Below are 21,784 nucleotides of genomic sequence, written 5' to 3'. Positions count from 1 at the left end.
GAGACGTGCGGATCCATTCGCAAAGCTTTTATTGTGGAGAAGACAGAGACATGGTCATGAAGCAGGCAGGGTCAAACTGAGGCAGACAGGTATATGGCAGGCAAGACACAAGAATAGTCCTAGGGCTAGCGCAGGTCGACGATCGGCAGACAGAATCAAAAAGGGGCAAGACAAAAGGAGAAATCCAGGAAACCAGGCGAAGATCAAAAACCGGAGAAAACAGACTAAGGCTAAGGCTAGGAAAACGACTGAGGGCTCTGTAGTGTAGCTATCACTAGGGGAGTGATAATCGCTGAAACAATACTCGGCAGAGGGAAGGGATCAGAGTGAGTGTTAAATAGTGAGGGAGTGATATGAAACAGCTGGGTGCAATCAGTGTAAACAGCTGTGTGCAATCCGTGCTGAGTGCAATCAGTGCAATGCATGATGGGAAATGTAGTCCGGGGTGATGTGCAACAGTGTGTAGTGCGAGAGTCAATGAAATTGGAAGTTCATGGACCGGATTCGTGACACTTTGTTTTATTTCAAAATAATGATACGACACATATGCCTGCATGTCCTGAGAGACATGTTTCTATAAGTTCCTTCAGAGATCCCACTCAAGTATACAAAATACAGACGACCACTGTCAACTGGACCACACCAGAGAAGTGTCGCAAACTGTAGTTTGAATAAATAAAAACACACAAAATGTCTTTTTATTTTATTGCAAAATAACCACAAGCTACAGTCAGTGGTCATGCCTTGAGACGTAGTTGTCAACACATATGCCTGCACAAATCTTATATGATATATTCTATTTCTATTCTATCTACTTGTTTTATTTATTATAAAAAAAACTTGACTTTGACTTTATAACATTAGCAATCTCTATTCTATTTCTATTCTATCTACTTGTCTTTTTAATTAAAAAAATGACCACTATATCACTAACAGTCTTTATACTTTATGTATTCCATCTACTTGTTTTCTTTTTTTTTTATTATAAAAAAAATTAAATTCTTGCTACGTATACTGTATTAGACTAATCGAGACTTGTCACAGCACTTACATTATTATTGCTCTTTTGTTGGCTTGATTGCTTTTATTGTCTTCATTTGTAAGTCGCTTTGGTTAAAAGGGTCTGCTAAATGAATACATGTAAATGTAATGTAAGAGGTTATAATTAGAGTTAAACAAATGAGGTTAAAAGACAGGGTGGTATCATATTCAGAACATGAAAACATTTAACTCCGGTGGTTCATGACGCATTACACTATTTTTCCATTACGCAGAACAACTTGTTTTATCTGGAATGTTAGTGTCTTGTTTTTTTCCCCATTACACAGTCTCATTTAAATTGTTTTGCTGACTAATATACATAACCTATGTGAAAAATAAATAATGAACAATAATCCGTATACAATGTGGCATACTAAACTTGACCATTATATTGAGAAGATATTTTAAATAGTCTTCGTCTCAAGATGCATTCACACAGACAGTCTACAATAAGTTCCAAATAATGCAATAAATAATAGTAATAATGAGCAATACTTTTGTTACAGTATTTATTCATCTTTGTTAACGTTATTAACAAAAATAAATTTGTTCATCGTTAGATCATGGTAGCTCACTTCCATTTAATCAAATTAACAAAAAATATTTTTGATTTTAATAATGTATTAGTAAATATTAAAATTACCTAAGATTAATAATGTTACCTATTTGTCTTTGTTATCAACTGTTTAATGAAGTTTATGTGATATAAACAGGGTTTAACAAAAGAACAGGGAAGCTAAGATAAAGAGCATTAACACAGACCTATTCAAATTATATGAAAATGTGCAGCTGGTTCATGACTTGTAGTATTTTTCCATTTCATCTGGAATCTTCTTTTCATTATTCCCCCCATTATTTCAGATTAAAAGCAACAGCTGAAAACAATAATTCAACTAAACATTTAATGACCACCTGATAAATGAGAAAATCCAGACAATAAGAATGAATTCCAGTGAGTAAAACAACAGATAAACTGCTGACACCAAATGCGCTGAACTCTCAACTTTGAAGAGTCTCAAATTCTAAGATCTGTTCACACTGACTGATTAAAAGAAGTGACTGTGGAGCTCAAATGAGTTTGACACTGAATGCATTGAAATTGTAGACTCACTCATTTTTACATTAAATGTAATATCCTTACCACATGTACAAAATGCCAGTAAATAAGCATTACAAATGTGTACAGGCAACTACTGTGGGGCATTTATTAAATATCACACACAGAATAAATAATAGAATAGAATAGAAAGAGGCAGAAAATTAATGCTTACAAGAGAGCGAACAAATATTAATACACTGTACGATCAATTGATCAATAAACAGTCACATACTGCAAAACAAACAGTGATTCAGAAATATGAACACATATTCAGAGCTGTAAACACTGCTAAGAAATATCAAACACTTTTCAAACATCTCTCCTCAATTACATCATAATAAACAATCAAATACTGATTTTCGTTAGTTTGTGCATTAATGTGTAAATTTATCACCTCTGAAATATGACCTTTGTCTGCAGTTCAGGCCGTACATGTCCATAAACACGTCTGCTGTAGTTTACAAACTACATGATTTATCTGGAAATTAAGACTGACAACAAAATCACATCAAATACAAATCAACATGGCACAAAAGTGATTTTATAATGTTTACAGTTGAACCCATCATGCAGCAGACAGTGTGACGTGTGCAGAAAACGTCTCATAAGTACTGATATCAGTGCGTAGAAATCCATGCAAACACATTTCAGGTGTATAAAGTGCACAAACACACCAGACTGAGACAGCAGTGCAATTAGCATTAAGAGAAACACACACACACACACACACACATTTCTCTGGCCTTCAGTAGGGGATCTGGTTCTGATAGTACTGGATCATGTCATACGTTTTGCTCCTGGAACAAACAAAAACATTTCATATTATAAGCACAGCATTTAACATTAAAACAAGTCAGGAAACGAGATGCATTAATGTGAGAGACACTGACCTGCTGCTCAGAAAGCAGTTCTGAATGACTTTGATGATAAAAGCTGCTGCTTCCTTCTCACTCACTCCAGGGTTAAAACGCTGCCTGCGACACACATAATTCATTTCTAATCATCAAATTAATAGTTAATTAATTGGACGTGTGCAGAAAACGTCTCATAAGTGCTGATATCAGTGCGTAGAAATCCATGCAAACACATTTCAGGTGTATAAAGTGCACAAACACACCAGACTGAGACAGCAGTGCAATTAGCATTAAGAGAAACACACACACACACACACACACATTTCTCTGGCCTTCAGTAGGGGATCTGGTTCTGATAGTACTGGATCATGTCATACGTTTTGCTCCTGGAACAAACAAAAACATTTCATATTATAAGCACAGCGTTTTACATTAAAACAAGTCAGGAAACAAGATGCATTAATGTGTGAGAGACACTGACCTGCTGCTCAGGAAGCAGTTCTGAATGACTTTGATGATAAAAGCTGCTGCTTCCTTCTCACTCACTCCAGGGTTAAAACGCTGCCTGCGACACACATAATTCATTTCTAATCATCAAATTAATAGTTAATCAGGAAACGAGATGCATTAATGTGAGAGACACTGACCTGCTGCTCAGAAAGCAGTTCTGAATGACTTTGATGATAAAAGCTGCTGCTTCCTTCTCACTCACTCCAGGGTTAAAACGCTGCCTACAACACACATGATTCATTTCTAATCAACAAACTAATAATTAATTAATTGTGTCTATCTATATCTATCTATCTATCTATCTATCTATCTATCTATCTATCATTTAAAACCATATCAACATCAAAGGGTAAATTCATGACAAATTCAAGTGATAAATTTGAAATGATAATAATACTTTAATTAATTGCATACAATAATTTAACAATATTATCTTAACAAACCAACTAAATAAAATAAACAAAAATGTAAATAATAATAATAATAAAAAAACAACAATAACAGTTACATAAAATGCCATTTTTATATTTGATAACATTTCTAATATTTAACAAGGACAAACTTAAAAACAATGCCTAATATTCAATTACCTAAAAATCAAATTAGAGTCAAGGAAGTCTTTAAAAAAAACACTCACATTAATCACATTCGCTATTAATCTCATTATTAATCTCATTAATGTGTGTGTTTCTGGAGATCTGTTATGATGCGTTCTTAATAATTCTGTACTGTAATTTAACTTTTTAACTCCTTAATTTTCCATGTTCATAACAACAAAATATATGTATATTGATTTGTGTTTATTACTTAAAAAAGTCAGTAATAATTAATCTCATTCAAATCCATAGCTCGATTTTTCTAAACATTATATTTTTTCAATATAAATCAAATATGTTTTCAAATATGAATCAAATATAAATCACAATTCCTATCTGCTCCACTGTTAGTTGTTTTGAACTCACTTGAGCAGTTTGATGGTCTGACCGCGGAAGCAGGGCAATCCTGTATCCAGCATCAGCGTTACCAAGGCAACCACAGCATCCATATACGGCCTGCAGAGTAACAGAGATTCATTCAGTCTCTCAGTTTCTAACAAAAACACAAGTGCGAACACACTCACTCACTCACTCACTCACTCACTCACACACACTCACACACTCACACACTCACACACAGACTCCGACACACACATACACACAGACTCAAACTTACACTCACACACACACACTCACACTCACTCACACCCACACATACTCACACCTCACCTGACAGCCAGGTATCCGCGCACACACATCTCCATGAACCACTTGAAGGGCGTGGCCTCCATCTTCCCGCCCATGATCATCACCATCTCATCGGTCAGTTTGATGTCCGGCTCCCAGCCCAGATTCCCACCCGGAGAACTCTCGAACATGAAGCCGAAGTCTGAAACACACGCACACGTTAGAAACACATGACAAACACAGAACAGAGAGGTTGATTGTTAGACGTCTCACCGATGTGGATGAGGTGGCCCTGTCTGTCCAGCATGATGTTCCCATTGTGTCTGTCCTTGATCTGCAGCAGGAAGAGCAGCAGACTGTACGCAGCCATGCTACGGATGAAGTTATACCTCGCCTGATAGAGACACGAGAGAGAGAGAGAGAGAGACGGAGAAAAAGACATTCAGAAAACCAGTGTTTCCTTAAAGCTTTTGACTCTAAGGCCCTCAGCATTCACAGCCGGTTTCACTTTGGATAAAAATGTCTGCTAAATGCATTAATATAAATGTAAATGTAACACAAAACCTATTTAAATGCCCCTAGCTCTAGTTTTGTTTTAAAAACTTTTTTTAAATCTATGGGCACTCCTAATTCCTGTAAACTAAGAAGAAGAAAAAAAGAGTTCTAATAAAAATAAAATAAAAACATGGTTCATACCCTTTTTAACCAATGAATTTGCATGTTTTTCCAATCATTGGTGATTTTTTTTTACTCAATTTCTAGCTGATTACATATTTTTGAACCTAAAAAAAATCTAATAAAATTTTTTATTAATTAGTAACTTATTTTAATCTTTGTATTGTATGATTTGTAATCATTTTAAGTCACGTTGGGACCTCTAGTGGACAGGTTTAGAACTACTGGCATTGCTATTTTTCATTTACAAGACTTTTCCAACACACACTTTTAAAATTAGGCTTCCTCATATATCCAAGTCTTCCAAGCCTGGATCTTCAAAATTAATGAATGAATTATTTAAAATAAGAAATATTAAACTGACACAAATTAAAATAGGAAATATATTGATTTGTAGTTTCAGACTATTTCAAAAGCTTATAGTTTATGATTTTAAATCATTTTAATTCATGATTTCCCTCGTAATGGACCGGTTTAGAACCACAGGCTTTTCTCACCTTCTGGAAGGCCAGAGTGGATTCGTCTCCGTACTGGTTCCGGAAATAATCATACATCCCGAAATCTGTCTGTCGTCCCAGCTGATCTCTGGACTTACAGTCCGGGATGCACTCGATGACGCCACACTGTGACACAAACACAGGACCTTCACATTAAACAACAACATCCAGACACAAGAACAACTTCAGTGTGAAAAAACCTAAAGCTGCTGGCGTCACACCTGCAGGAACTCATTTCTCTCAGATTCACTCTCATATATTCACACAAACACAGATGAATGTAATAAAGTGAATTAATATGCAGTACAGTGAGTGAGATGTGTGTGTTTGTCCCTTCAGGTAACGATCATGTGCTGCTTCAGTGAGATTTACAATCACGGTTACACAGATGTTGTTTTTTATTAGTCATGTAAAAGATTAGCCACAGAAAAATGGTGAGTTGCAGAGTCGCCATGGAGCAGAGATGCAAACAGGTAAGCGGGAAAAACATTCAGACCTCAAATACATCAAATATGACCCTTTTCAGACATACTTTTTGAAGTAAAGAATAAAGAAAATACTATGCAAAACTTATTGAAACAACCAGGGGCCAGCTGCATAACCTTAGCCACCAAGTTAAGACTGTCTTAAGAACTAGTTTAACCAACTAGCAGTTGCCAAGAGAAAAGCTTGTCTTACTTTTCCAATACAAATAAGACCAATCTACCTTTTCATAACTGAATTAAAAAAGTTATGACCAGTCATGAAGAAAACAAATTTTTAAGACTAGTCTAAACAGTTTATGCAACCATTCTCAGTTCTTTATTTACCCTTGCAAGACCCCCCCATAAAAACACTTTCTCACAAAAATCTCATAGGTGACCTATTTTGATCTCAAAAAAGTGAGCTGTCACTGAAAGGTGAGGAGTTTGCATCTATGATGGAGAACAAGACATGTTTTGCTGTAGTTTGCAGAGGGATGGGTTTGGACTAAATCAGACCAGGACAACCATGAAAGCATCATTACCAACATCAGACCCAAACCTGCCTGAAATCAATGCTAAACGATCATTATAAACAAAAAAAACAGTCTGATGCCAGCCAAAAAAACTCAAAAAAATTAAATATTATTCAAATTTTAAAATAAAATAAATTATATTAAATTATAAACATTTAAAAAACTAAATAAAATGTAACATTAAAAAATGAAACAACTCACCCCTGGTGCTGTAGCTACTACTCTATAAGGAAAAACAAACAGAGATGAGCTTTGTAAAAATCGACGCGTTTCAGAAAGACGGGGCATAGAGGAGAAACAATAATGTACAGTATGTGGAATGTGTTTTTTGAACCTTAAACCGCATAAACACATTTCATTACACCAAATACACAACATAATGTTCTTTTTAGCAGCATCATATGACCCCTTTAACAAAACTGCAGAATACTCAGAATAACCAGAACATTATTATTTGTTTGTGTGGACGCTAATATAGTTATCGTTTTTGGTGCAAACAGGCTTTAAAGCTCATGATAGTGAAAAGAAGCTGTTTTTACAGTCTTTCTGGTGTCCCTCCTCATCTGTGTAGATGTTGGTCTTCATGTTCCAGATGAACTGATGTGCCAGAAGCTGAGACTTCTGTGCCGCCCACAGGATATATTCTCTCACGTACCCCATCTACACAACATTACACATCAGCATCATTAGTGCACTCACCTGTCAGAGCAGAGAAAACCAAGAAATGCAAAATATGGCCTGCATACAACATATGAATTATACTCGCTAAAAACATTTAAACGATGTATGCAACTTCATTTATACCTTTTCGATTCTTACTCTGCACATGCAAATCATTTTGCCATTATTTGACTTTATTACTTTAAACTTCATACACTATACCTTGTCATAACGGAGGGCCTGAACAATTTGTGGGATGTAAAACAGAATAGCATCCTGTTGAAAGTATGAGAGAGAAATATGCATTAATAAAAGCACTCAAACTGATCACAGATAAAGATGTATAATAACGAGTGTAATATGACAGGTGCTGCATACCGGAGGGAAGGAGCGCAGGACTTTGACGGCGTACTGTGCGGTCAGCGGATGCGGCGGATACATGCTGGAGAAATACGAGAGTCCCGTGGGAGGATCAGCCGGAGCCCAACACAAGATATGACTCAACTCAGGAGAATCAGCGTCGATCGTGTGCCACGTCACTAAAAACTATGTGGAAAACAGGTTTACAGTCAGCGGTGCAGACGACAGGCAGCGTAGAGGCACATTTGAGTGAAAATGTATGCAATTATTATAATTATTTATATTAAAATAACTTATAATGAGTCATTCATTAGACTAAAATAAAAATGTGATTAATATAACAATACATTTAGAGTAATAAATAAAAAATATATAATTTTTTATTATTATTATTATTATTTATAAAGTTTTTTAGTTATGGTCAATCACATTTTTATTTATTTATTTTATTGCAATTATTTAGTTTTAACCTAATTTTAAATTTAGTGCTGTCAAACGATTAATCGTGATTAATCGCATCCAAAATAAAAGTTTTTGTTTACATAATATATGAGTGTGTACTGTGTATATTTATTATGTATATATAAAGACACACACATGCATGTATGTATATTGAAAATATTTACATGTATTTACATATTTATATTCATATAATTTATATTATATATAAATATATTTAAAACAAACTTATTTTTCTTAAATACATACATGCATGTGTGTGTATTTATATATAGATAATAAATATACACAGTACACACTCATATATTATGTAAACAAAATCTTTTATTTTGGATGCGATTAATCGCGATTAATCGTTTGACAGCACTTTTTAAATTCACATTTTATTTATTTATTTTAATCAATTAATTTAATTGGTTAAATGGTTAATTTATTTAATAGGTTAAAATAAATAAAACAGGTTTAAATAAATGAAAAAATAAATACATCTAACAGTACAGTACTAAAGTGAGCAGAAAAAATGATGTAACATAATAGGAACTAAATATTTTCCAAATTATACTTTACTAATATTTATAAGATTTATAAGATGAATTTTTCTTTGCTATCTTATTTCATTATTTGGTTGTGTTGGGTTCTGGACGTTCACCTTCACAGCCTCAGGAACGTCACTGACGGCCCCCGGGTCCAGACGAACCAAGCGGGTCACTTCGGAGAAAATGGCTTCGGTGTTCTTGAACCTGTAAAATATTGTGTAGAAAGAGTGGAAACATGTTTGGTGTGTGAAATTTTCATTTGTGGTTTCATGTGGAGGGATGTTAATGATGGTTTACTGATTAACACATAATATTAAGTTTAAACATGTCAGTTAACCATAAGAGGACCACATCATAAAATGTCTGAAGGCCTAAACACAAACAAAAACGATTAGTCAAATGGTTATTTATATATATATATATATATATATATATATATACATACAGTTTCATAGAAACCCATGTGTTAGACACAATTTGACTTTATTAGCTCTACATTAATACATCAATAAATATAATTTAATTCATGAGAAAAAAAGTAGATCTAATATGTATATAAAATGTAAAAAAAAAAAAAAACAGTACAATAAAAAGCCATGTGCTAATCAAAAGTTGACATGGACTGTAATGTTTAGCCATATATCAGTAACTGTATGTTTTTGTATTATTTCCACAGCCTCAGTTCATAGAAATATTTATTTATATATATATATATATATATATATATATATATATATATATATACACACACACACACACATTTCATACAAGTGTCAACACAGTAAAAATATTTAAATGTTAGTACAATTTAAAATAGCTGCTTTCTATGAGAAAATATGTTCAAATGTTTATTGCTAAATTTATTTCTGTGATGCGCAGCTGTATTTTCAGCATCTTTACTCCAGTCTTCAGTGTCACATGATCTTCAGAAATCATTCTAATATGCTGATTTGCTGCTCAAGAAACATTTCTGATTATTATCAGTGTTGAAAACAGCTGTGCTGCACAATATTTTTGTGGAAACTGTGATACATTTTATTTTTTTTAGGATTCTTTGATGAATAGAAAGTTCAAAAGAACAGCATTTATTTGAAATAGAAATATTTTGTAACATTATAAATGTCTTTACTGACACTTTTGATCAGTCGAATGCATCCTTGATTAATAAAGGTATTTATTTCTTTTAAAAAAGATCTTTGGAACAATAGTGTACAGTACCTTGAATGCAATATAAGTCACCAAACACATCAAATACAATGTAAACGTCACACACTGAGTCCCTCACCTGGCCGGCAGCTGTAGTGCGAGGTATGGTGAGATGCTCCATGCTAGATTAACGTTATCCTTCCACTGTTTCTCGGTCAGGCTGATGTATTTGGACCTCCAGTTGGTGATGCTGGTCTCCACAGACTGTTCGGCTGATATCTGCAGCTCCTGGCTGCCCAGAGGATTGTACCAGGTGGTCAGACGCTCCACCTCACTGGCCTAACAACACACAAGTGCTCATCTGGTTTAAAGGGGTCATATGATGCTGCTAAAAAGAACATTATTTGGTGTATTTGGTGTAATGAAATGTGTTTATGCGGTTTAAGGGTCAAAAAACACATTATTTTCCACATACTGTACATTATTGTTTCTCCTCTATGCCCCGCCTTTCTGAAACGCGTCAATTTTTACAAAGCTCATCGGTCTGAAAAGCAAGGTATGCTCTGATTGGTCAGCTATCCAGTGCATTGTGATTGGCCGAATACCTCAAGCGTGTGACGGAAATGCTACACCCCTCACATACTGTGATGCCCTGTCCGGCCGGAGCGACGAGACAAAAACATTAAACCCATTATAAACGAGGCATTTGTTGCATCCAGTGGGGACATAATTACAGATTATAATGACTTATACTGTCTTTTTATGTGTTGCGTATCGCGCCGCGCAAATATAAAACCATGTCTGCATTTGTGATCGGAGAAATGACAAACAACAAGCCCTACTCTACACTGCTCAAAACTCGCGTTTGAATCGCAAATTCTTTAAATATAAAAAACATACTTACAGGCTGTGAGTCAGAAGCAGCAGACAGTCCTTGCAAAGTCGGAACTGCCCCACTTTATAGACACAGCCTTTGAGCCACAGACGCATTGTAGTCTACTCTACCAGGATCAGGAAACAGTCCTCCATAAAATGCGCTGCACACATCTGAATATTTGGGTTGAACTGTTCTGGAACAGTGTTGTAAATACAACTTAACCACTGATTTCTAGTTGTGTCCTCTTTTGGAAGACCAAACAAAGTAATTTCGCTTTCACAACGAAACACACAGCGACTCCACAACATGGCGGCGGCCGCGGCAGCAACAATAAAGTTACGCCTTCTTTCTTTGCGTGAACATTTGGGCGGTGTTATGCAAATCTTCCCACACAGTGATGTAGACATGTGGGGGCGTGTTTAAATGAGGCGTTTTAGGAGGGCGTGGACAAGTCATAACTTTTATAAAGAATATCTCTATCTAGTCTTTGCAACTTTAGGGATCTTATCTATTCATTAACACTCCAAAGAGAAAGGAAAATTTGAAATTGCATCATATGACCCCTTTAATCATAGACTAATTAAACACTAAAATGGCCATATTCATCTTGGTAGGTTTAATTAATATGATAACTATAATCTCACCAGCAGGGCCAGCAGCAGCGTTCTGCGCTTCATGAAGTATTTATGCAGCTGCGTTCCTCTGTTTGTCTTCTTTGACAGACCTGCAAGAGACAAGAGTTTAATATACGAGAAGGTCACATGATGAAGAAAATCTTGCTGTTATGATTGTGAGCAAATCTCAGCAGAAATAATACTGTAAATATAACAGGTTGAGAACCACTGACCTGATTGTAGACAGATATAAAGAGGGCCTATGGATGAATTTCTTTACAAAAATAATTTAAATTATCATTATGGAGCATCCTGAAGTGTTTGTCACACACATTCCTCCTTTAGTAGCGTTTAATAACATCCCATGATGCATTTAGTCTTTGCAACTTTAGGGATCTTATCTATTCATTAACACTCCAAAGAGAAAGGAAAATTTGAAATTGCATCATATGACCCCTTTAATCATAGACTAATTAAACACTAAAACGGCCATATTCATCTTGGTAGGTTTAATTAATATGATAACTATAATCTCACCAGCAGGGCCAGCAGCAGCGTTCTGCGCTTCATGAAGTATTTATGCAGCTGCGTTCCTCTGTTTGTCTTCTTTGACAGACCTGCAAGAGACAAGAGTTTAATATACGAGAAGGTCACATGATGAAGAAAATCTTGCTGTTATGATTGTGAGCAAATCTCAGCAGAAATAATACTGTAAATATAACAGGTTGAGAACCACTGACCTGATTGTAGACAGATATAAAGAGGGCCTATGGATGAATTTCTTTACAAAAATCATTTAAATGATTGTTATGGAGCAAGTGTTTGTCACACACATTCCTCCTTTAGTAGTGTTTAAAAACATCCCATGATGCATCTCATGAAATGTACTACTCATGAGTGACAAAGCTGAACTGAAACGAATCTATCCCTGAAGTATATTATTCTGAATAATGACACTATTGTCTTCTGTAGAGTTGCTTTGTAGTTTCAATTTGTTTCATAATTGATGGATTTTACATCTTTAATACTGTTATTTTCCTGTGTATTACTGTGAAACATTGAAACAACCTGTACTGTATAAAGCACCATAGAAATAAATGAGACTTGACAAAGAGGCAGCTCAAATAAAAGTGTTTTCATGTCACAAGTTTTGCATTAATCTAATTATAATTAATGCAAAACTTGTGACACGAAAACATATGGGAAATCATCCCAGTATAGAATGAGTAGGTAACTCCAAGCGTATTTTATGCATTATGAAGACAAAGAGAAAGATGCCATAACAACAACAACAATGAGTCTTGAATGAAAGACCTTCCCATCCCTTCTTCACTTACAAAGAAGCATTACATGTTTCATGATATTAAAGAGAGAAATAAATGCTGTGCGAGCACCTGATTTCTTGGAGAGCGTGGAGACGCCGCTGGACAGTGGGTATGTGTTGATCCAGCCCTGTGTGGCCTGCTGTCTGGAGCCCACCGCCGCGTCCAGACTGCTCCTGGAGTCCATCACCGCCAACACCGACAGACTGTTCACCGACACGTCCTGAGGATCTGACCCAACATCAGCATTAACAGTGTTGGGAAGGTTACTTTGGAAATGTAATAGGTTACAGATTACAAGTGACCCTATTTAAAGGGGTCCTATTATGCTTTTTCAACTTTTTCAACTTTAGTTAGTCTGTAATGTTGCTGTTTGAGCATAAAAAATATCTGCAAAGTTACAAAGCTCAAAGTCCACTTCAAAAGGAGATATTTTATTTAACAGAAATCACTTTTCAAAAACTACAACGAACGACTCGTTTGGACTACAACGCATATTTTCCGTGAACATTGTCCATGCAGCTGAACCGGGAGGAACTGTCAGTATTGTTGAGGTAACCTACACTTAAATAAATGTTTACTTTGTAATTATTTGTAAAAAGTATTATTTGTGAAATTTACTAGCAATTTCTGTGTGAAAATTGCTTCAAAGAAACAGCAAGTAAAACACTGAATTAAACATGAAATTTTGAAGTAGGAAGACTAAAAAACATACTCCAACCATTTTTGTTCATTTAAAAATTTTGAAAACAAACAAATAAGAAAAATTACAGTGTTTAGTTTAGTGGCAGTGAACAAATAACATGCCGATTATCTTTTTCTTTCAACAGCAATACTTTAGGTTAAAATTTATATGAATGCATTAAAGAAATGTAAACATATTAATAGATTTTTACCATAACTAGTTCATTTTAAGTGGTCCTGTGATGTTATGAATGAGTTTGTACACAACATGCATATACAAGTAGTAGTGAAATAGTGAAATACACTTATTCATCAAGGATAACAAAGTTAAAAACTTTGCGGTATTTAATGCCTGAGCCCAAATTAAACTAAAATGCATAAGAAACACGCATTAAAAATGAGGCAGGAGACTTCTGAAGCTGCTTGACATGTCACAAACCAAGCAAATCCACCATTAACATTGCACCTATCAAGTGGATTTGGGCTGAAGATCACTGATGTGCACTATGATGGGGTTTGTTCACCTGGTGGGACGAGTTGAGTGGCTGTGAGATATTTCTTATCCGACAGCAGACACGCGTAGAACTTGATCATGATGCTGATGTCTTCACGCAGGCGTTTCTCCGGCTGCGTGGGGAACCGTGGAGCCACACTGAACGCACATAAAAACAAGTTACATTCATTCTGCATAAGAAACTAAATATGCCTCCTGTTTTGTGCTGATGTTCACACCTGAAGTAATCAAAGGCGGTAGAGTAGATCTTCTCTCTCAGGACGTTACGGATTGTGGCGTTAGTGACCACATCCGCATGAAGAAGAGTGAGACCGAGAGTCAGCAGCCTAAAACACACAAACACACACACACGTCTGGTTTGCTATCCTTGTGGGGACTCTCCATAGGCGTAATGGTTTTTATACTGTACAAACCGTATTTTCTATCACCTTATACCAACCCTACACCTAAACCTACCCCTCACAGGAAACTTTCTGCATTTTTACTTTCTCAAAAAAACGAATTCTCTATGATTTATAAGCTTTTGTACCCATGGGGACCTCAATTTAGGTCCCCACCGCAACACGAATCCCCATTTGTATGTGTATTCAGGTATAAGTCCCCACCAGGATATATAAACCTGTACACACACACACACACACCACTAGTGCATTATAATCAACGCCAAATACTAAATACTCATTATTATTACTATTACAATTCTGAAATTTGTTCTAAATATGAAATAAATAAAATAAATATAAATTTTTGTAGTAATATAAAGGACGCTTGTATTGACAGTTTTATCAATATTATTTCACCAAATGACAGGGTCGTAAATAAACAGGAGCTTGTAGAAAAAAATGCCACCAAAATGAACAAAAATGCACCTCAAAATCATTCAAATCAGAGGTGAAAATAAATGAAGTGTTGATTGCAGCATTACATTTAGATCTGCTCAAGTTGCATCAACCAATTACACACACGTTTCTGTTTGTTTTGTTTTTCAAGCTAAGACAACCAATGTAAAGTCTTGATTTTATAATGCATACAAATTTATATTTTTTAAATAATAATAATAATTTTTTACATAACACTTCTGAATTTTATTAACCCTTGTGCGTCAATTTCTAAGTTACACAGAGGTCCTTAGATTACAAAAATGTCCATGTCAAAAAAAAGACAATAAAATATAGACAAAAAATCATTAATTTTCAGGTTTTTAAACCATTTAAATGCTAGTTTGATTATGTAATGCCATACATAATCATTTCCACATACTAAATGATAAGCAATTTTATTATTATTATTATTATTGCAGATGTCAATGATCAGCAACAACACTTATTTTGATGCATTATTTTTTTGTGCAGAGTCAGATTTAAACGAACACAAATTTTTCAGTACATACATACAAAGCACACTCTGATACCCATACCAATACACCCACACAATTATAATTGCATAACTTCAATTCAATTGGCCTTTTTTCCAGTAGAAGCAGAAAACTGGAAAAAAGTGAGAATTTGCTACATAAGCAAAACATGAGCAAATGGTACTATCAGGTGGAAAACAGTAAAAATAAAAAATAAAAACAGTAAAGGTTTTGCAGCCTTGCCAACAGAATGAATACCTATTAACAAACAATGCATGATATTGCACTTAAATGGCACGGTGGATTACATTTTTTGTAGTTTTAATGGGTTTCAATTATATTTTTGTCCCCATAGTGTTTAAAGCATCACCTGAATCGGGGTCCTAAAGCAGCAACGTGGCGGTTCAGGCAGCTCTTGGGCCCGCCGACGCTGAGAGACAGCGCCCTCTGCAGGACGCCGGTGAAGATCTCCACCTGATCCGCACTGCAGTACTTAGCGATTTCAAATCTCTGCACTAGAAACTAAACACACACACACCGTACTTTAACATTCATTCACATGAGGAATATAATGATTTAATCATGCTGAGAAAGAGAGTTTCTGAAAAAGAAAAAAAAACTCCAAGATCTGCACATTCTTTGGTTTCCAGCATATTCTGCATCTTTCTAACAGTGAATGTATGATTTTGAGATCTTGATGGATTTGTTTCAGTTTTTGTCTTCTCCAAATGTTAACTGATGGACTGAAGTGGTGTGGATTATTGTGATGTTTTATCAGCTATTTGGACTCTCATTCTGACGGCACCCATTCACTGCAGAGCATCTATTGCTGAGCAAGTGATTTAATGTTATATTTCTCAGAATCTGATGATTTTTGTTTGTTTGTGCTTAACACCATTCCAGCTTCTGTGGCTATTTTCATGGCAAGAAATATTACGGCTGAATTACATCATGTTTTTATCATTTATTTTTGCTAAAACCTCAAAAACTGTATTTGGCTTAACTGTTAAAAATCTCTTCAAAAGAGTTAACTGAATAAAAACGTTTATCTCCTGGGGTTGATGGTGGCAAAAACTCTAGTCTACTAAACACAGTTCTCAAAAGTCTTGTGAACAAATGTTCTGTAAGTGTTTCATGGTCTTATTTTAGTGACTTAAATTTTAGTTTTTCACTAAGCATGCATAAACGTTGTTTTCTCAAAAACACAAACATGTACATTCATGCTGCTCACATATTATTGTATCCCAGTTTGTGCTGATTAAAGTGTAATCAGACGTTAGCCATTAATGTTTTTAAGGTACTGAAAAAAACACAAATGTCAGGGCATTTCAAAACTTCTCCAGGGTCCCAAAACACCCTCGGACACCAGAGGGTTAAAACCAGCACAATCTCATACAACATGCTTAATGGATAATAGGATTTGGCAGAGAGAACATGTTGGAGGATCTTCTCCTAGTATTAAAAACTTGTGTGTGCTGGCCTATTCTACAGCGGGTATAAACGATCTGGTCCCATTGGTTCGAAAATTGACAGAAAATAATTTTTCCAATATTGGGACTAATTTCATGGAGTTTATTCATTGTATATAGATTCCAAATCTGATGAAGAATCAAACTCAACTACACCTTGGATGGCTTGAGGGTGAGTACATTTTCAGCAAATGTTCATTTTGGTCTGAACTACTGCTTTAATGTAGCATGTTGAATTCTTGGACCGTACTAAAAAACGAGATGCAATTTTTATAATCCCTCTTATTAAATTATTTTGCAGATTCTGTAAGGTGCATGTAAACTTATGACAACTATATATAAATAACATTGACTTGACATGGTTTTCGCAGTATACATACTATATATTCAGCATAAAAAGTAAGAGTTTTATGGCAGTGTGCTGTTATGTGCGATACAGACCTCAATCCAGAGCGAATGCGGCGTGACGTTGGGTGGACGAGGCAGCGGCTGACTCTCTTCTGAAGCAGCTAAAGGATCGGCCTCTGACTCTGTCTCTGAGAACAAGCCCATCTTCAGCTCAACGGTCATCTGCCAGGCGCCCGCCATCTCACGCATGAACTGCACACACATGCAATGAGCACTGCGACCTTACAGCACATGATGCTGTTATAATCCTGCATTCAGAGTCTTACCTGGACTTCAACTCCGTTGCGAGCAGCGAGCAGCCACTCCCAGCAGGCGATGGCCGTCTCCATGCCCTGCTCTGTGAACATCTTCAGAGGAGACCAGCAGAGGTGATGCAGCAGCTGAAGATCCCAGCCTGAGACAGAGACGTTTGTGTGTCACTCAAACATGATCTGCATTCGACACGGTCGGTGTGATTGTCTGGGCGCTACCTTTAGTGCTAATGAGCAGCGCGGTCATCTTGAACATGTTCTGAGTGAATGCGTCCGAGTCTTTGGCGTCCAGAGCGTCACTCATTTGAGAAACCATCAGCTTGCTGAGGTTTGACTTGCTGCATGTCACTTCGGCAAACTGCAGCATCCCAGCAACCTTAATACACACATATACACACACAATCAAATGCTGCCCTCTTACATTACAGACGCAAACATAAATCGCCCCAAAAACGAGAAGACAGACAGACAAGAAAATTAAGTCTTTTTAATGCCTTTAAAATGGTGATATATTTAACATGATATGTTATTAAGCAGTACAGCTAATACTACCATAATATACAAATCCCTAGATGCAAAGGAATAATAAATAATATATCATTTAAAATAAATAAATATTTAAGTATCATTTAAATTACAGAATGATGACGGAGTATAATGAGAATTTTTTTTTTACATTTCAGTAATTTAAAGAATTTAAAGAAGAGTCAAATTGTGCAGAACTGTCATAAAATTGTCACAATGCATGAATAAATGCATGCATTTAAAAATGCATATATAACTGTATAAATGAACAAATGCATACATATAAAAAATGCATGGAAAATACATAAATAAATGCATGAATATGCATAAATGCACAAATAACTAAATAAATGTATAAATAAGTCCATAAATAAATGCATAAACAAATTGTACAAAAAAATGCATACATTTATTAATAAACACATAATTGTAGAAATAAAAAATATATATATAAATAAGTGCATGAATAAATCTATGGGCAAACCCCGCAAATGCACAAACTGCATAAATGTCATGCATAAATAAATGCATTAGTACAATAATGCATAAATAAGCACATAAAACACATAAATAAACAAACACAAATAAAAGTGCACAAAAATTAAATTTGCATTTTACTTTATTTTCTTTATGCAAAATTACAAAAACATATATTTTCTTATTTCTTTCTTTTAATGTTTGGTGAAATATGAGTCATATGAAATATGTTCTTGTTATGATTGTTGAGATTATAACTCATAAACACCCTACTGAAGCGTTTACCTCTCCAGTGTAGCGGTTACGCAGGTTGAGCGACGCCATGAAGTTGGAGTAGTCCTTCTTCACGCAGGTGGGCCTCTCTGTCAGCTGGGTAACCTGGGAATGATGGAAACTGACCAGTTAAAACATCCTCCTGCAAACATTACTAATGACATTTCTGACTTACAATACATCCATTAATCTATAAAGACAAGCTGACCGCTCTACTGCTATGATAACAACATATACTGATTTCCTTTTTATGTAAATGCATACTGGTTCATAAATGACAAATGAGTTACAGACGGAGCCAATGAAAGCAGCGAGGACAACAGTAACAGAACCAACCTGAGGAAAAGCTGCCTGGGGCGAGGGGGAGGAGCACACGACAGGCCACACCCACCAACCCACCGCCAGCCAATCACAGCACACACACAGATGAGTTAGCAGCCAGCGGTTAGCAGAGATGCAATGATGTAACGGCACAAATAAAGTGAATGACAAAATAATGCCCACCACACGTTTACTGTACACAAGACATTACGCAAAATAGTGCAAAGCATGCAAAAAAAGGCCCAAAAAACTAAAAGACAAACAAGAGCTAAATTCATATGAACACAACAGTGCTAATGAATATTCATAAAGCATGATTGCAGAAATAATCAATATCACACAGCTGAAATGCAGTGAGTGTGTTAGCTGGGATCACGTCTGAAATATCTTGTTAGTTTTAAGCTGTATATTGTGAAAAGCATCATTTGTGTAACGCTCTTCACAATACGCACTGTTTCCAAGCAGCTTTACAGCAATTAATTCTGTTAATGACCTTAAATGAGCTTAAAGCGCAGTGCAGTGAATAAATAAATATATAAAAATTAATATTTAAATGAATAATAATTGCATAATTGTATAAATGCATGCATAAATGCATATTAATATTAAAAAATATATATACTTTTAAAAATAAAACTTTTTACAAACTTTTTACTTTTTAGAATTGTGCAAGTATGCTTAATTCTCAAAAATTGTCAGTGCATAAATAAATGCAATAAATAAATGTATGTAAATTCATAATGTATACATAAGTGCATAAATGCATGTACAAATAAATGCATATAATTATCAAAATATATTAATATCATATTATTGATAATAAAAATATATTAATATTTATATTACATAAGAATCAGACTTTTTTACATTTATAATTGTGTATGCTTAATTGTCCAAAATAATGTCACAATGCATAAACAACTGCATGTATAAATAAATGCATAAATGCATTAATATAAACAATTTGTGTGTTCACATGATCTACATATTCAGATGTTCTGTGAATCTTAAAGCAGTTCAAGATGTTTGGATTTAGTGAATTTAGTGGATTTGATTGGGCATATGGAATAAATCAGTAGTTTTCCTAAAGACTTCTTACAAAACGATTGATGATTTTATTCTGATCAGCTAAAGACTCGCTACCGTCTTACCTTAATCTGGCCAAAAACCTCAGTTACCATCTCAGTAACCATCTACCGTAAGACACAGCACTGGTTAGCATCAGGATGTGTGTCTGTAACAGGAACTCTGGGTCAGGTGTGTTTCTCACCCCCAGCGTTGTGCTTTGACGGTTGTATCCCGCGAAGCTGAGAATGCTCTCGGTAGCCATCGCCAAACCCGTGTGCTGAGACAAACCCGACAGCCAGATCTGATGCTTGTTCAGATACTCCTGAGACAGACACAAACAGATTTTTTTTTAAAGAAATTAATACTTTTATTCATCAAGGATGCATTAAATTGATCAAAAGTGAGAGTAGACATTTGTGACCTTGGCAAAACTAGTCATAAGGGTCCATTTTTTGAAAGCTGAATAAATAAGCTTTCCATTGATGTATGGTTTGTTAGGATCGGACAATATTTGGCCGAGATACAACTATTTGAAAATCTGGAATCTGAGGGTGCAAAAAAATCTAAATATTGAGAAAATCATCTTTAAAGTTGTCCAAATGCATGTAGCAATGCATATTACTAATCAAACATTAAGTTTTGATATATTTACGGTAGGAAATTTACAAAAAACATTGATAATAACCAGAAATGTTTCTCGAGCAGCAGATCAGCATATTATACTGATTTCTGAAGATCACGTGACACTGAAGACTGGAGTAATGATGCTGAAAATACAGCTGCGCATCACAGGAATAAATTACATTTCAACAGATACTCACATAGAAAACAGCTATTTTACATTATAATAATATTTCACAATTTTTACTGTACTTTTGAGCAAATAAATGCAGCCTTGATGAGCAGAAGAGGCTTCTTTTTAAAAACATTAAAAATCTTACAGAACCAAACTTTTGAACATGATTAATAAATCATGATTAACATATTCATAAACCTTGGTACTATTTACACGGCACTCAAAGAACACCGTAGTATTACAACAGCTGACTGATTTCCAACTGAGGATGACAAACTAACACTGCATCCCATTCACGTCCAATCACTTGCCAAAGGAGCCCAGATGGCAAACTATTTCTGGTGGAAGTAAGCATCTGTGCTCGATTTTTGAGGCTAATATTACCCACAAATCCATCTGCTATAGAAGATCAGATTTTTTTTCCCAGTTCTAAAATTACAAATAAAAATAAATAAGTAACTAGAAATACGTAGCGGAAGCTGCAACAGCAGTTTATAAACCTAAACATACGAACAAAAGTAATAGAGAATTTTGATTAATTTACCAACATGCAAACAGCACATGGCAAAGGCTGCTAAAAATGCTTTAACAGTGACGTTTAATATTATTAACAATAATACAATCAGATGAATTATAATATTTATTTTTCATAATAGCTTGTTTTTTTGTTTTCAACAGAGCTGATGGGACTAGAAATGATGAGATAAAAAAAGATGGATCAGTGAATGACTGGAATCAGACTCGGATCCAGGTTGTCTGCATGAGTGCATGACC

At 35.2% G+C, this 21,784-nt stretch overlaps 1 protein-coding gene across 1 annotated transcript; it reads right to left on the bottom strand.

Annotated features, from left to right (window-relative positions):
- Nucleotides 1-3,604: 3,604 nt before the first annotated feature.
- Nucleotides 3,605-20,653, bottom strand: LOC107574565 (phosphatidylinositol 4-kinase alpha-like). Its single transcript, XM_016261014.1, has 22 exons — nucleotides 20,636-20,653; nucleotides 20,417-20,536; nucleotides 18,838-18,930; nucleotides 17,770-17,926; nucleotides 17,566-17,693; nucleotides 17,333-17,491; nucleotides 15,793-15,944; nucleotides 14,287-14,394; nucleotides 14,079-14,206; nucleotides 12,943-13,101; nucleotides 12,086-12,165; nucleotides 10,197-10,396; nucleotides 9,025-9,115; nucleotides 7,935-8,102; nucleotides 7,779-7,832; nucleotides 7,417-7,556; nucleotides 7,098-7,146; nucleotides 5,900-6,025; nucleotides 5,001-5,121; nucleotides 4,770-4,929; nucleotides 4,467-4,556; nucleotides 3,605-3,725 (listed from the first exon to the last, which is right to left on the bottom strand). Exons 1-22 carry the CDS (start codon nucleotides 20,651-20,653, stop codon nucleotides 3,605-3,607), a joined length of 2,622 nt encoding a protein of 873 aa, XP_016116500.1.
- Between the last annotated feature and the right edge of the window lie 1,131 nt (nucleotides 20,654-21,784).

This window comes from Sinocyclocheilus grahami, unplaced genomic scaffold, assembly GCF_001515645.1.
Source record: "Sinocyclocheilus grahami isolate Dianchi unplaced genomic scaffold, SAMN03320097.WGS_v1.1 scaffold2269.1, whole genome shotgun sequence".
Classification (NCBI taxonomy): domain Eukaryota; kingdom Metazoa; phylum Chordata; class Actinopteri; order Cypriniformes; family Cyprinidae; genus Sinocyclocheilus; species Sinocyclocheilus grahami.
The sequence above is the reverse complement of the archived record's forward strand: the minus strand, read 5'-3'. Positions and strand labels throughout refer to the sequence as shown.

Excerpts from the sequence above, each read along its gene's own strand:
- LOC107574565 (XM_016261014.1), bottom strand. Across the intron at positions 13,102-14,078 it reads CACTCAACTCGTCCCACCAG|ATCCTCAGGACGTGTCGGTG; the intron begins GTGAACAAACCC and ends ATGTTGGGTCAG. Across the intron at positions 10,397-12,085 it reads CGCTGCTGCTGGCCCTGCTG|GCCAGTGAGGTGGAGCGTCT; the intron begins GTGAGATTATAG and ends GTGTGTTGTTAG.